A 16,833-nucleotide genomic window follows, 5' to 3' on the forward strand; every position below is an offset into this window, starting at 1 on the left:
CTATGGTTCCCAGTAAACTGAAACGACGATTGTTAACAAAACGTTACCCGCTGTTAAGTAAAGATTTGACTTACCTTCGTCAGCTGTTGGAACAAAATAAAAAACAAGTGAAGCGCATGACTACGTCGGTACATGATTTGAAGAAAGGCAGTAAACTAGCTATGAGATTCAAATGGTTCAAATGGCTCTGAGCACTATGGGACTCAACATCTTAGGTCATAAGTCCCCTAGAACTTAGAACTACTTAAACCTAACTAACCTACGGACATCACACACACCCATGCCCGAGGCAGTATTCGAACCTGCGACCGTCCCGCAGTCCCGCGGTTCCGGACTGCAACGCCAGAACCGCACGGCTACCGCGGCCGGCAGCTATAAGATAGCCGAACTAATTGTAAAGGCCAAAAACCCACACGGAAGCATCGTTAATGGCCCTGTGTGTGTGTTAAAAAAAAATTTAAAAAAATAAAAAAATTAATAATAAAAATAAGAATAAAAAATAAATAAAAATAATCCTTGTTTCAGAAGCTGCTATTGAAATTTCAAATATTTCTGTCTCTCCTGACACATTCAGCTGCCGAGATAATGACATGTCCACTGACATCGAAGACGTTTTGAAGGAAAAAATAAAGATCAGTCGTAAGTTTTCAATGTAGATCGACGAATCCACCGATAGTAGCAGTCATGCACAACTTCTTTCCTACGTAAGGTATGTTGATGGAGATTTAATTGCAAGTAATTCATGTTTTAGCAAAGAACTTACCGAACGAGAAATTGGTAAAGCAATAAATTGGGCGACTGATGAATATTTGGTCTGTAATTAGTTAAAATGGGAGGAATTCCTCAGTGTCTTTACAGATGGAGCCCCTTTTGTGATAGGCCGAGTGAAAGAATTGGTATAAAGTACACGAAGTAAATCATAACTTACGACCCAACCATTCTTTCACTCATTATGAAGCCGTTGTTACAAAGTCTTTGCCATCTCTTCTCAAAATTTTGGTGGATTAGGTAGTAAAAGGCGTGAAATTAATCAGGCTATGGCCTCTCAATAAGCGGCTTTTTAGCGTTTTGTGTCACGAAACGACAGCACAGCGCTTCATCTGTAAACAGAAGCACGGCGGTTATCTCAAGGTAAAGTGATATCTTGAATGTTTGAAGTTGGAGGCGATGTACTTGCGTTTTTGAGTAGTGTGGGGAATGAGTACGCGGATTTATTTGCTGATGGTGAATGGGTATCTTAACTGTCATATCTTTCAGAGACCTTCGTACACTTAAGTAACCTAAATAGAAGAATGTAAGGCAGAAACGCAAATACTCTGACTACGGTCGATAATATTTAAGAACTTATTAATAAGTTACATTTGTGCATACAGATAACTAAAAATACATCGTGCGTGAAGCTCCCATCTGTATACCCCTTACTCATGTTAATAAGGTGTCAACCAGCTGAGAAAAGCAAATCAGGGATTTATAAAGTTCCATACAGTCAGTGCAACAAATATTCAAATATTACGTTGTCCAAACGGGCAGACACTTTAAAACGCGTTTTAGATAACATTGTATTGTTTCAGATTTGGAAAAGTTAACAAGTCACCTGTAGTGAAGCGTATAGACTCAACAGGGCCCATTGTTATAATGGACAACGATCTTAAAGTATTTCATACATTTGAGAAGAACTGGAAAGAGGACATCTTGGAGGAAACGGAAATATTCATTCATGGCCAAAAGGGGAAAAAATACAGGTTTCAAGAACTCATATTTCTTCGCCAGTTTCAATGCAGTATTGCTAAAATAGAAAATCCGGCTTCCCTGAAACGTTTCTGCCCTCTGCAGTTCCCTCTGGTACTAGAAAAGTTGTTCCCCTACATGTCCATGTTTTCCACATTTTCTTTTTCTCTTAAATTCTGGGCAGAACGTCCTCATTTCGTTTACTAAAAGTTCATCTAACTTCCAAAAGCCATCAATAGCAACTCATCTGTAATGCTTCCACAATCTTCTTTAATATTTAGCTAACTTAACATCAATATTAAGGACGAACTGAAGGAATTTCACTATTTTGTACGCGAAATAACGCATGCCCTCCCAAGGGACAGTGCCTTATCGAAGGTAGCTTCAGTACCACGGGGGAGGGTTTGCGAGCTCCAGCGGAGTTGAGGGCTTTGCCGGCGGTAGCGTAGCTATTGGAATGGTCACCCAAGCTGGACAGGCCTCAACGGAGGAGCCAGACGAGATGTGTGCCACCTATGGAGGGGTGGAGGGGGGGGGGATCTCTATAGGCGTGGTGAAGCGAATCCTCCTAGGGGAGTAAACCCTGACATCAAATCCTGGTCCTCCAAGTTGGCGGTTAGATCAATGGGCCAGCACCCCATCACCCACAAAAAACTTCTACAAGTGTGTGAACCTAAAGCGGAGCCTCGGAAATCGGACAGAAACTCTTTACGACAATTATTGGCAAGTGAAAGGACATTGAGAGTTGGTACATGTAACGTTCAAAGCCTGAGAAATAAACGCACCGAAATAGAGAATGAAATTACCCGACTGAAGGTGGATATAACTATTCTGTCAGAAACAAAAAAGAAGGGACAAGGGAATGAGAAATTTGGAAACTTCATCAATTTTGGTAAACATAAACGAGCAAAAGCAGGCGTTTCCACTTTAATTAACAAAGCTCTGAGCACTTTTTCAAGGACTACGCATTTTTATACGAAAGAACTGTCACTATTACAGTCAAGTTATATGGCACTGAAGTCCCTACAATGTTGCCAAAGTGGACAATTGGTGACGTGTTTGTGAAGTCGAAACGCGAAGGTACAACCGCAGCTAAACCAAGACCAGACAGAACTCGAGTACTGACATATAGGGACTCGAGCATTGCGGACGGTTGTCGTAAAAAGCGGCATGAAATCAACGGGAGGAATTACTCAAGAGCTATAAAATGCATGCAGCAGTCCACGTAGCACAATGACTGTGTATAGGGCGTTACAAAGAACGGTGTACAGTGATCGAGCAGCTATTCATAAGCCATGCTAATCTACATTTGAGGTGGGGTAAAGAGCGACGCCTCTGGATAGTGTATGACGGGAAGCGAGCGATTTGGTGTGATGAATAACACTATACCCTGTGGCAATATGATGGAGGCGTCTGGGTTTGGCAAATGCCTGCAGAAAGTCGCAGGTCGCGCTAACTGGTGAGCATTTCTTGCTCGGCATGTGTGTAGGTTAAACATTAAAATGTTATTTCTGCTTAATATGTTTTGCCTGACTTGTGGAGATGATCGTCTTCATCTGCCTTCAGAGGAAATTATTCTCGCCTCAAGATGGGCCTCTTATGGTGTGGAGGTGAGTTTAGCCTCAGGCTGCAGAGGAGAAAATTATTCTTCCAGCAGGCCAGCGCAACGTTTTGTCCGCCTGTGGTGGTCCAGTGCCATGATGAGGCGATTGTGAAATGGAAACGACTTTTCGTAGAAGGCACGTGCACTCTGCCGGATTCCGTCCTCTAAATGCTAAATTCTAGAGTCTTCGTGCAGCAAACGAGCTGAAAGAGTCTTGTGAAGCGCAGACCGAGTTTCAGAGCTCCATTCTGCACCCTCTGCATCTCCACGATGTGCGAGTAGCGGCCTTGCCACACACCACAACCTCCTACTACACTTGGGTGACATCAATCAATTGCGTGAGTGTTTTTTTCCTAAATTTGTACCCCCCTCCCCCCCCCACTCTTCCCCCTTGTTATATTTAGTGGGATACAGTGGTACCCCATTCATCCACCTCACTTAAGGCTTCCCCATAATTTTTAAATAATTAAATTTATACACTACTGGCCATTAAAATTGCTACACCACGAAGATGGCGTGCTACAGACGCGAAATTTAACCGACAGGAAGAAGATGCTGTGATATGCAAATGATTAGCTTTTCAGAGCATTCACAAAAGGTTGGCGCCGGTGCCGACACCTACATCGTGCTAAAATGAGGAAAGTTTTCAAACGATTTCTCATACACAAACAGCAGTTGACGGGCGTTGCCTGGTGAAACGTTGTTGTGATGCCTCGCGTAAGGAGGAGAAATGCGTACCACCACGTTTCCAACTTTGATAAAGGTCGGATTGTAGCCTACCGCCATTGCGGTTTATCGTATCGCGACATCTCTGCTCTCGTTGGTCGAGATTCAATGACTGTTAGCAGAATATGGAATCGGTGGGTTCAGGAGAGTAATACGGAACGCCGTGCTGGATGCCAACGGCCTCGTATCACTAGCAGTCTAGATGACAGGCATCTTATCTGCATGGCTATAACGGATCGTGCAGCCACGTCTCGATTCCTGACTCAACAAATGGGGACGTTTGCAAGACAACAACCATGTGCAAGAACAGTTCGACGACGTTTGCAGCAGCATGGACTATCAGCTCGGAGACCATGGCTGCGGTTACCCTTGACGCTGCATCACAGACAGGAGCGCCTGCGATGGTGTACTCAACGACGAACCTGGGTGCACGGATGGCAAAACATTTTTGCAAATGATTCTAGGTTCTGTTTACAGAGCTGTGAACGCACATTGGAAGTACGTATGCGTCATCGCCATACTGGCGTATCAACCGGCGTGATGGTATGGGGTGCCACTGGTTACACGTCTCGGTCACCTCTTGTTCGCATTGACGGCACTTTGAACAGTGGACGTTACATTTCAGATGTGTTACGACCCGTGGCTCTACCCAACATTCGATCCCTGCGAAACTGTTCATATCAGCAGGATAATGCACGATCGCATGTTGCAGGTCCTGTACGGGTCATTCTGGATACAGAAAATGTTCGACTGCTGCCCTGACCAGCACATTCTCCAGATGTCTCACCAATTGTAAACGTCTGGTCAATGGTGGCCGAGCAACTGGCTCGTCACATTACGCCAGTCACTACTATTGATGAACTGTGGTATCGTGTTGAAGCTCCATGGGCAGCTGTACCTGTACACGCCATCCAAGCTCTGTTTGACTCAATGCCCAGGCATATCAAGGCTGTTATTACGGCCAGAGGTGGTTGTGCTGGGTACTGATTTCTCAGGATCTATGCAGCCAAATTGCGTGAAAATGTAATCACATGTCAGTTCTAGTATAACATACTTGTCCAATGAATACCCGTTTTTCATCTGCATTTCTTCTTGGTGTAGCAATTTTAATGGCCAGGTGTGTATGATATATCCATGCTTTTGCTCAATACCACTAAAACTACCTTAAACATCTCTTCTACGTCCTATATTTTGCTCTGTCGAATTAGAGACGAACTTGGTAGTAACGTTTAAGGTGCACTACAACGATTTCAAACAAATTAAATGTCTTGAAAGCTGCCAAATAGCTCTCTTTATATCGTTCTTTCTGTAAATAATTTTCACAAATAAGCAAATACAAAACAGATGCGACACCATCTTCCCTAATTCTTCACTCACTCCCTGGTTATTGAACTGTTTCCTCTATTGCAGTGATTGGACACATGACATCCATATATTTTGGTGCAGGAAAAGGGCCGTTAGACGTTTTTACCAGTACATCCTTCCCATGCTGCTATTAGAGCCTGTTGCCCTGGGCACACAGCGCCTTGTCACCCCGACTGGTCGCTACTCGCGTTGGTCAAACCACGACCACAGGCCCTCGAGGGATTCCATGCAGCACCGACCTGTGGGACTGTAGCTTTACGCCAGAAACAAAGTAGACGCTGCAAGTCTCACGGCATCTGATATGGATAGTTAATCATTCATCAAGAGAGATGGCTATTAGTAATAGTAAGGCCTTTGGGAATAGCTCAGATGTTTGAGGTGTACCGCGAGAGGTGGCCGAAGCAGGAGCGGTGCGAACGACGTCCCATCGTGTTCCTCAGTCGGTTCTCTCGTCATTTGAAAAGTCGGTTGAGATGCAAGCATGAAACGTCCGCGAACCACAGTATGAAGCATACCTCTGTGGCCTGCAGCAACCAAGATGTTCTCACCTGACCACCTGCAAATACAAATTAAAATTTGAGTATTATTTGAGATTTATAGATGCGCATTTAATAGGCGTCTTAATATTAAGTACAAATATAATATATGCAAAGAATACTGGCGTCTTTCCTACTCAGTCTACATGACATTGTTCACTGGACAAAAAGGCTGCGCGAAAACAGTATTAACCGTTGCGACGGATCCTTGAAAACTTCACTTTTTATTGATATATTCTACACGATGTCACTGAACCTTTACGTACTTAGCAGAAGAAAGACAACATTGACTGTACATTCATTTAAACCGTATGATTATGTAGCTTACCGATCTCTTCATTTATCTGATCACTAACAGAATTCTTGTCGGTGAACTTCAGCGTAGCTTCCTTCCAAAAACGATTAAGTTCTTGCTAGGACGTTGATTTCGAGTTGTTGGCATGCTGTTTAAGGTGGGAGTGTAAACCTTTCGACATAAACTCATGTTGAACACAATGACATTGTCTTTATAAGCCTTGCAGAATATCTCAACTGACTCCTGACTGTCACGCAGGGATCTCGACCGGCACAGCATGAACACATTATACAGCGCCGTATGCTGTGCGCAGTGGAGGAACAGTTCAGATACGGTGATTATTTGTGTTTTAAAGCAGCGTCGGAGAGACAGTGGTTTTTGGAGTGGACTGGCTCACGAAGTCCCGCCCGACCTATACACAATGAAAACTTTCGAAATGGGTTAGAATGTCGATTTCCCTTTTGTATGGAAGATGGTCTGAGTATCACACGGATGCCTTGGCAGCAACAGATGTGTATTTTAAAAACAATTCAGTGATCGACATCACTCAGCGGAAAACTATAGGACAAATTAATTATGCCTAAGAGGAGCAATATGAGGTCTTTCGATTGATCCTTACTCTGATAAAAATTTACCTGGACCACTTTGATGTTGATAACACTAACAAGTTACCAATACAGGAAATATTAAATAAGGCTTTATTATCTGTTTTAACGTTAATATACTAGCTTTAAAATAACATTAATAGACTAGTTTTCAAAGTCTGGAAAAACACCACTCATCCGATTTGTATTGTCAGATATTACACTCCTTATTAATACAATGTTCCAACAAGAAATAATTAACGGTTTGTGATGTTCTAGAATATTTGGTTAATATACATACAATTACAACTCTGGAAGGAGTTATAGTCTGCACTCTTGTTGAGTAATTACAACTTTGGAACACAAAGGAGTGAAATACACAGCTAGGACAGATAACGTAACTTTTTTCAACTGGAGATGAAGCTTGTTTCTCGTTAATAGGGCCTTCCATACCATAAAATAATTCTTGACCAGATTTAAGTATTCACATACAGACCGGTAAAAGTTGAAATTTTGTTATAAACTTACTTTTTCAATTTCCATGATTCACATCACAGTATCTGTTTTAAATTATACATACCAAGTAGAAAATAAATGAGCTAACTATTACCGGATGTTGTGCAATGTGACGATACTCGATGCCACAGCATGTCTATTATTGAGGGTACAATTTTTTTCAGCATGGAGACAAAGCTAGTTATTTCCTTTCACCTTTTAATTGTTGGGCACAGCCCTTCATAGACAGACGCACGAATCCGAAATTAGAGTTTGCGAGGCGAACGGGATGCAGACAGCGCTTCAACATTTGGCAGGCTTCAGGTTCCTGCGAACTTCCTAAGAGTAAGTGCCTCGAGGAGACAAAGACACTCTTTTCCTGGAGGCGCCGCATCGCAGAGCAGGCTGTTCCGCCGTCTGCGCCGTCCATCCGACCTCAGCCATGAATAACGCAGGCCCCTGTTTGAGCCCTGAAGTTGACGCGCAGCGAACGCTGGTACCAGGCTCCCCATACCCCCACCCCCACCCCACACCCCCCACCCCCCACCCCCACCGTCCGTAAAGCCGCAAACCACTGTCGAACGCAATAGATCCTTGTGGAGATCTTTAACGTGATCTACGCAACTAACCTCGTTTTACGTTCACTGGTTCACAGAACAAGCACTCAAAATCGCCATTTACTGTATCTTCCATAATCTGACGTAACATCTTACTTTCCAAATGTTTCGCTTGCTTCATACTAATACACACTTTCCATAAATCTGTTGATACAGCTTCATTAACGTACTACATCTTCATCTACATCTACATCCATACTCCGCAAGCCACCTCACGGTGTGTGGCGGAGGGTACCCTGAGTACCTCTATCGGTTCTCCCTTCTATTCCAGTCTCGTATTGTACGTGGAAAGAAGGATTGTCGGTATGCTTCTGTGTGGGCTCTAATCTCTCTGATTTTATCCTCATGGTCTCTTCGGGAGATATACGTAGGAGGGAGCAATATACTGCTTGACTCTTCGGTGAAGGTATGTTCACGGAGCTTTAACAAACGCCCGTATCGAGCTACTGAGCGTCTCTACTGCAGAGTCTTCCACTGGAGTTTATCTATAATCTCCGTAACGCTTTCGCGATTACTAAATGATCCTGTAACGAAGCGCGCTGCTCTCCGTTGGATCTTCTCTATCTCTTCTATCAACCCTGTCTGGTGCGGATCCGACACTGCTGAGCAGTATTCAAGCAGTGGGCGAACAAGCGTACTGTAACCTACTTCCTTTGTTGTCGGATTGCATTTCCTCAGGATTCTTCCAATGAATCTCAGTCTGACATCTGCTTTACCGACGATCAACTTTATATGATCATTCCATTTTAAATCACTCCTAATGCGTACTCCCAGATAATTTATAGAATTAACTGATTCCAGTTGCTGACCTGCTATTTTGTAGCTAAATGATAAGGGACATATCTTTCTATGTATTCGCATCACATTACATTTGTCTACATTGAGATTCAATTGCCATTCCGTGCACCATCCGTCAATTCGCTGCAGATCCTCCTGCATTTCAGTACAATTTTCCATTGTTGCAACCTATCGATACACCACAGCATCATCTGCAAAAAGCCTCAGTGAACTTCCGATGTCATCCACCAGGTCATTTATGTATATTGTGAATAGCAACGGTCCTATGACACTCCCCTGCGGCACACCTGAAATCACTCTTACTTCGGAAGACTTCTCTCCATTGAGAATAACATGCTGCTTTCTGTTATCTAGGAACTCCTCAATCCAATCACACAATTGATCTGATAGTCCGTATGCTCTTACTTTGTCCCTTAAACAACTGTGGGGAACTGTGTCAAACGCCTTGCGGAAGTCAAGAAACACGGCATCTACCTGTGAACCCGTGTCTAAGGCCCTCTGAGTCTCGTGGACGAATAGCGCGAGCTGGGTTTCACACGACCGTCTGTCTCTTTCGAAACCCATGCTGATTCCTACAGAGTAGATTTCTAGTCTCCAGAAAAGACATTATACTCGAACATAATACATGTTCCAAAATTCTACAACTGCTCGACGTTAGAGATATAGGTCTATAGTTCTGCACATCTGTTCGACGTCCCTTCTTGAAAACGGGGATGACCTGTGCCCTTTTCCAATCCTTTGGAATGCTCCGCTCTTCTAGAGACCTACGGTACACCGCTGCAAGAAGGGGGGCAAGTTCCTTCGCGTACTCTGTGTAAAATCGAACTGGTATCCCATCAGGACCAGCGGCCTTTGCTCTTTAGAGCAATTTTAATTGTTTCTCTATCCCTCTGTCGTCTATTTCGATATCTACCATTTTTTCAACTGTGCGACAATCTAGAGAAGGAAGCACAGTGCTGTCTTCCTCTGTGAAACAGCTTTGGAAGAAGACATTTAGTATTTCGGCCTTTAGTCTGTCATCCTCTGTTTCAGTACCATTTTGGTCACAGAGTGTCTGGACATTTTGTTTTGATCCACCTACCGCTTTGACATAGGACCAAAATTTCTTAGGATTTTATGCCAAGTCACTACATAGAACTTTACTTTCGAATTCATTGAACGCCTCTCGCATATCCCTCCTCACACTACATTTCACTTCGCGTAATTTTTGTTTGTGTGCAAGGCTTTGGCTATGTTTATGTTTGCTGTGAAGTTTCCTTTGCTTCCGCAGCAGTTTTCTAACTCGGTTCTTGTACCACGGTGGCTCTTTTCCATCTCTTACGATCTTGCTTGGCACATACTCAACTAACGCATATTGTACGATGGTTTTGAACTTTGTCCACTGATCCTCAACACTATCTGTACTTGAGACAAAACTTTTGTGTTGAGCCATCAAGTACTCTGAAATCTGCTTTTTGTCTCTTTTGCTAAACAGAAAAATCTTCCTACCTTTTTTAATATTTCTATTTACGGCTGAAATCATAGATGCAGTAACAGCTTTATGATCGCTGATTCCCTGTTCTGCATTAACTGATTCAAATAGTTCGGGTCTGTTTGTCACCAGAAGGTCTAATATGTTATCGCCACGAGTCGGTTCTCTGTTTAACTGCTCAAGGTAGTTTTCAGATAAAGCACTTAAAAATATTTTACTGGATTCTTTGTCTCTGCCACCCGCTATGAACGTTTGAGTCTCCCAGTCTATATCCGGCAAATTAAAATCTCCACCCAGAACTACAACATGGTGGGGAAATCTACTCGAAATATTTTCCACATTATTCTTCAGGTGCTGAGCCACAACAGCTGCTGAGCCCGGGGGCCTATAGAGACATCCAATTACCATGTCTGAGCCTGCCTTAACCGTGACCTTCACCCAAATCATTTCACAATTCGAATCTCCGTCAATTTCCTTCGATACTATTGCACTTCTTATCGCTATAAACACGCCTCCCCCTTCACTGTTCAGCCTGTCTCTGCGGTATACATTCCAATCTGGGTTTAGGATTTCATTACTGTTTACATGTGGTTTCAGCTAACTTTCTGTCCCTAGTACTATATGGGCGTTGTGACCGTTTATTAATGAGAGCAGTTCTGGGACTTTTCTATAGACGCTCCTGCAGTTTACTATTAGCACATTAATATTGTTATTCCCTGTTGCATTTTGCCTACTCCTGCCTTGCAGCGTCTCAGGAGGCGTCTTGTCGGGCCTAGGGAGGGAATTCTCTAACCTAAAAAAAAACCGTGTGCACTCCACACGTACTCTGCTACCCTCGTAGCCGCTTCCGGCGTGTAGTGCACGCCTGACCTATTCAGGGGGACCCTACATTTCTCCACCCGATAGCGGAGGTCGAGAAATTTGCACCCTAGCTCTCCGCAGAATCGTCTGAGCCTCTGGTTTAAGCCTTCCACTCGGCTCCAAACCAGAGGACCGCGATCGGTTCTGGGAACGATACTACAAATAGTTAGCTGTGATTCCACCCCGCGAGCGAGGCTTTCCGCCTTCAACAACTCCGCCAACCGCCTGTACGAACTGAGGATGACCTCTGAACCCAGACGGCAGGAGTCACATCGTTCAATTACTGAAAGGGGCTGTTTTGTCACTTTACAGCATCAAAAGAAATTATCAGTAAGGGTGGACGCTCCACCCTCCCCCCCCCCCCCCCCCCCCCCCCCCCGCAATCTGGCAGTCCGGATTTGAGCTTACCTTCGTTACCCAGAATTGTATCTTTCAAATGCCGAGATGATTCCAGACAGCCTTGTAAGACTAAGACCCGTAAATATGTAAGTCCCAAAATTTAGGCGTGATAGAAATGAAGAAGGAGGTGTAATTTGTATCATCGACTGGGAGATGTTACGCAATAGAGTCAACTGGAGTATACTGCGGAAAATTTTAAAGGATACTGGTACAGGCTGTAAAGACAGAAATTTAATAAAGAAGATGTACACAAAGCGAAAACTAAGTAGAGAATGAGCAGACGAAAAAGATAACCACTGGATGAGGTGTAAGGCAAGGATACTCATATCACCGAAGCTGTTCAGGAGACAGCTGATAGGTAAGGCCTTGAGGACATAAGAGGCATTGTGACTGAAGAAGAACGGATAAAGCCGAGCGAGGTGGCACAGTGGTTAGCACACAGACCTCGCACTTGGGGGACGATGGTTCAAAAACCCACCGAATCATACAGATTTAGGTTTTCTATGACGTCCCTACGTCACTCCAGGCAAATGCCAGGTTAGTTCCTTTGACAGGGCACGTCTGATATTTTCCTCATCCTTAAAAAAACCATCAGAGCTTGTTTACCGTCTCTAGTGAACTCATTGTCGACGGGACGTTAACCACTGACCTTCCTGCCTTGTTGAGAAAAAACGAGCTTATAAAATTTGAGGAGGACCAAGAAGCACTGACGGAATCAGGAGCTACAGCAGACGTTGAAGTGTATTGTAAGAAGGGACGAGGAGTATGGAATGAAAATAAACATCGAAGAAACAAAAGTTGTGAGAATAATTAAAGAAGCGACGGTTAACATAATCTTAGACGGGGAAAAGATAGAACACGTGTAATTCTTTCTGTACCTACAAAGTATAATTACACGGAACTAAATTTATACTGAAGAAATAAGGAGGATGATGTCTACGGGGAAGAGAGGATTTTAAAGGGTGAAGCAGTCGTAATGCTATATACTCGTAGAAGCGAATGTTAGCAGCTAAAAAGGAACAGGAAAGATATCCAGAAAGTTTTCAAATGGGACTACGGAGAAGAACGTTTAAGGTGAAGCGAACTGACAGACTTAAGTATGAAGAAGTAAAGAAGGAAAAAACAGGCGAGGAAAGAGGATCAGAAACAGGAAAAAGTCTTCACTGGGTCGTGTACAATGTGGGAACTTTCTCTACAAGGAATTATAGAGGGAAAAGTGGAAGGAATGAATGAAATGAAGGGAAGAGTACTGGATTTCTGTGCGACATTAAGAATGGATGAATATACAAATAAATGAAGGAAGACACTCAGAACAGGACATGATGGAGAGTCTCCAGTTGAAACTTGTCATGAGACAGAGGCACCAAAAAAAAAAAAGGAAAGAATTAGAGCAGCATTCTGATTTATTTTTTTTGTCTCTTTACATTGTGCTTTGTTCTATCGACTAATTACTGTTGCTTAGGTTTTGTAAAAGACTTTTCTCTCTTTCCCGTCTTTTTATCTGTAGCAGCTGCTATGTGTGAAATGCTCAGTTCCCTAGCTGACAAGCCTCATACAGTGCCCGATGTGCATGTTTATTGTGAGTCGTCTATTTCGGTACCCTAACAGTTTCTAACGGTGTCGTTTCAGGCGGAAGACCTACTCAGATGAGAGCACGCTGCCCGAGGTGCTGCACTGGTACACGTCTGTGAACGCCGCCATGTTGGAGCACCTCACCAACCAGATCAAGGAGACGGACAGCAGTGGTGTCTGGAGGTGAGTGCATACTGCAGCCTTGCGTCCGTTTTAGATTATTGCTTGCTTGCGAGGTTGAAGGCATGGAACTAAATGCACAATCGATTTTATAGGTCTTTGACCTTCCTGTCTATCAATCTAGGTACAAACGTAGGCCGACGGAAAATTTACTGCAAAATACTAACTGTGTGAAATATTTTATTGTACCTGGAGTGATTTAAACGTTACTCAATAAATCTTTAACTGGGTTTTCCCATCATCAATTAAAAATCGTAAGCGAGGGTTTAAAAACCATTTTATTACAACCTGTAAATAAAGTTGCAATTTTACGAACCGTAAGTAAAATTCTTTACTAAACTGTTTCACAGCCTGTCAACAAGATAGATACATTTTATTAAGTGTATAATGGGCGTCATTCACGGAATTTCAAGGTGTGCCCACTGTACACGTATGCAGCTATTTGTCGGTCAGAAAACAATGTGCAACACTTCACTGTATCGCGACGTACAGGCGATTCCTTTCCTCACGGCAGTAAAAACGAGACCTCTCTCGACCATGTCTCACGAAGCACTTCCTTCACTCCATCCTAGACGCCACCCCCTTCCCTTCCTGCGTCCAAAATAGTTCCGACTGTACTACTCTAATCCACAGTGTCTCATTGCACTCGCTTCTCATTATGTCCAACTTCCATTGCTGCCTCCTAACCACTGCAATTGTAAGTTAAGCTAGTCACAACAATTTGCAGGAAATTCAAAATTTTCCGACCAATAGGCCAACTATAGTGACAAAGCTTTATTAATACTCGCTAATACATTGAACATTTTCGTATAAAACATGACACAGGTATTTTAATACTCGTTCATCATATGATACATTTAATACTGTAGTGTCACGGAATAGTAAAGAGTTGTAAACGTGGAATATTGTCAAAGTTTCGTTGCCTATGCCGAGAGCCGAGGCAGTAGATTAGCCAAGAGGTAGGAGGATTGCACATATTGCGGAAATGGAAATTGCTACTGACGTTCGATCTTCACAGAATGGGGTGCTTGTGAGAGGCTCATATTGTTAGCCTATCTTCAGATTGTAATAACACTTATAAAGTGTATTTTTTGTGCGAACATTTACATGTATGGAAGTGAAACATAGACGATTAATAGTTTGGATACCAAGAGGATAGAAACTTTCGAAATGAGGTGCTACAGAAGAATGCTGAAGATTAGATGGGTAGGTCACATAACTAATGAAGAGGTAGTGAACAGAAAGGGAGAAGAGGAGTTTGAGGTACAACTTGACAAGAAGAAGGGAACGGTTGGTAGGACATGTTCTGAGGCATCAAGGGATCACCAATTTAGCATTGGAGGGTAGCGTGGAGGATAAAAATCATAGAGGGAGACCAAGAGATGAATCACTAAGCAGATTCAGAAGGATTTAGGTTGCAGTAAGTACTGGGAGATGAAGAAGCTTGCACAGGATAGAGTAGTATGGAGAGCTGCATCAAACCAGTCTCAGAACTAAAGACCACAACAACAACAACATACTTTTTTTGAATGGAACCTTGCCTACTGACATTAAAAAACTTAAAGTAGGGTCAGTTAGAAAGTTAGAGGTGCTTGTTGCAAGACTAGTGCGTGTCGTTTACGAGATACCGTATTTTGAAAAGTACCTTCTGCTCATCAATCGCATTTTCAATTTCTGCAATATTTGCTGTGCAAGTTTTAATGATCCATCCTGTATGAAGCACCGTTTTCCATCTATTCTTCATTGTGTTACTTTTGCTGCTGCCAAACGTTCATTATAATACGCCAATTTCACTGCATTTGGATAATGAGAGTTAAAACAAACGTGAAAATATGGAAATAAAGGGATAATTAATGTAAGGAAAAAAGACCTCAACCGCATGCTATGGTGTGTTACTAGTTTTTTTATATTACTCATTCACTGATATCATTGCATTGATGTTGTTTGTTAACGCCGATGGCTAAATAAATACATTCATCCAGAACGTCGTTCCATCAGTTTATAGCATTCATAAGTACCATCTAAAGACGCCTTGATGATTAATCTACTGTGCTACTCTGTACAATGTTATTAAAAATATCCAAAATTTTATTAAAATTCGCAAGTATTATTATCATATATACAAAATAGCATGGAGTTTGCTTTATGCTAATACGAAATCTAACTTAAACCTCCTAGTTTGGCATTACTCTTTTTTATATGCAGTGGTCTTTAGCATCAGTACAAATTAGGGAACATGAGTCAAGAATTTCAAAATAATCGAACTTTTGTGGACTCGATATTTACGGTATAATGGTATATCATTCTGTAGGCAAGCAATATATCCTTATTCCAGCATCTATGGTTGGCATGATGATCAACAATGAAGCCATTCAGTTTGAAACATTGCAGATGTGTGGCTTCTACATGCATACACTGCTAGATATTGCATGAATGGGCAAAAGGTTTTGTTTATTTACAAATTTCGAACTCTTTATTGCATATTTGTTACAAACTTCTGCAGATAGAGAAATCTTTAGAGAATTTGGTATTAATCAACGTTAGCAAACATCATTCTTGAAATTCTTACAAATGCGAAATCTAAAGTAAAATTTGTACGAGAAATTTCTCAGCAATTTGAAAATAAAACCGATGTTAGGCAAAGGGGTAGGCCATCTCTTCTAACATTTAGGTGTCTTTTAGGAGAAAAGTGCTGGTTTTGGAAAGGAAATTAGTTTCTAGTAAGATAAACTACACGACTGTTGCAGACGATTTTACAATAATTCTACGAAATTTGAGAGAAGCAGTTACTCAGATAAATCTTATGGAAAGAGGAGCCAACGGAACAGGTGGCAACATTTCAGGTGGAATATACAAAATTTATGACTTGTTGAATGTAACAACCCGAAAAATACAAGAGCTGCGAATCCAAATAATGAAAATTTATGACAGTTATAAAAAAAAGACACCAAACAACCTTGAGGGAAAACAGAAAATCGAAAATTTACTGTCTTAGAGCAACCACACAGCAAAAAAGACTAGAAAAATTTTCAATAGATACAAAGAGGATATGGAATATCTATCAATATTGACAGTGAGAAATGTCTCTCCAGAACAACAATTCTAAAACACTATATCTCAATGATAAGGCCAGAATACTTATATGTATGCGAGTTCTTAAAGATGAATTTAAGTTGGACAAAACTGAGGTACCTGAAATACAGGTTATTAGATAAGTAACATTTTCATTGCGATAGGGTCCGTAGCTGCAATGGGTTTTTTGAAGCCTTCAGCTACCATTTTCTTTATTTTCTGTACAATTTCGGCATTAGGCTATTTTCAAGTATTTTATGGATGATTTTGGTAAGCGATACGTTGTTGCTCCTATGACAACATGTTACGCTCATAAATTAGTTGCAGTTGCAACAACGTGCACCTAAAATAGCGCGAACACCTCGAACTAATTATGAGCATAACGTGATGTCATAGGAGCAACGACGTATATGACATAATCTGTTATCAAAATCATCCATAAAATACTTGAAATTTGCCTAATGCCGAAATTGTACAATCGTACAGGAAATAAAGAAAATGGCACCTGAAGGGTTCAAAAAAATCATTCAA

General features: G+C 42.0%; 1 protein-coding gene across 1 annotated transcript in view; it reads left to right on the forward strand.

Moving 5' to 3' along the window:
* The window catches only part of LOC126354404 (uncharacterized), a 356,054-nt gene that overhangs the window by 193,196 nt on the left and 146,025 nt on the right, over positions 1–16,833 (forward strand). Inside the window, exon 4 of the mRNA XM_050004016.1 lies at positions 13,108–13,233. Within this exon, the coding sequence (XP_049859973.1) occupies positions 13,108–13,233 (126 nt within the window). The remainder of the gene's footprint in view (positions 1–13,107; positions 13,234–16,833) is intronic.

The sequence above is a fragment of the Schistocerca gregaria genome, chromosome 3 (assembly GCF_023897955.1).
Source record: "Schistocerca gregaria isolate iqSchGreg1 chromosome 3, iqSchGreg1.2, whole genome shotgun sequence".
In the NCBI taxonomy this organism is placed as follows: Eukaryota; Metazoa; Arthropoda; class Insecta; order Orthoptera; family Acrididae; genus Schistocerca; species Schistocerca gregaria.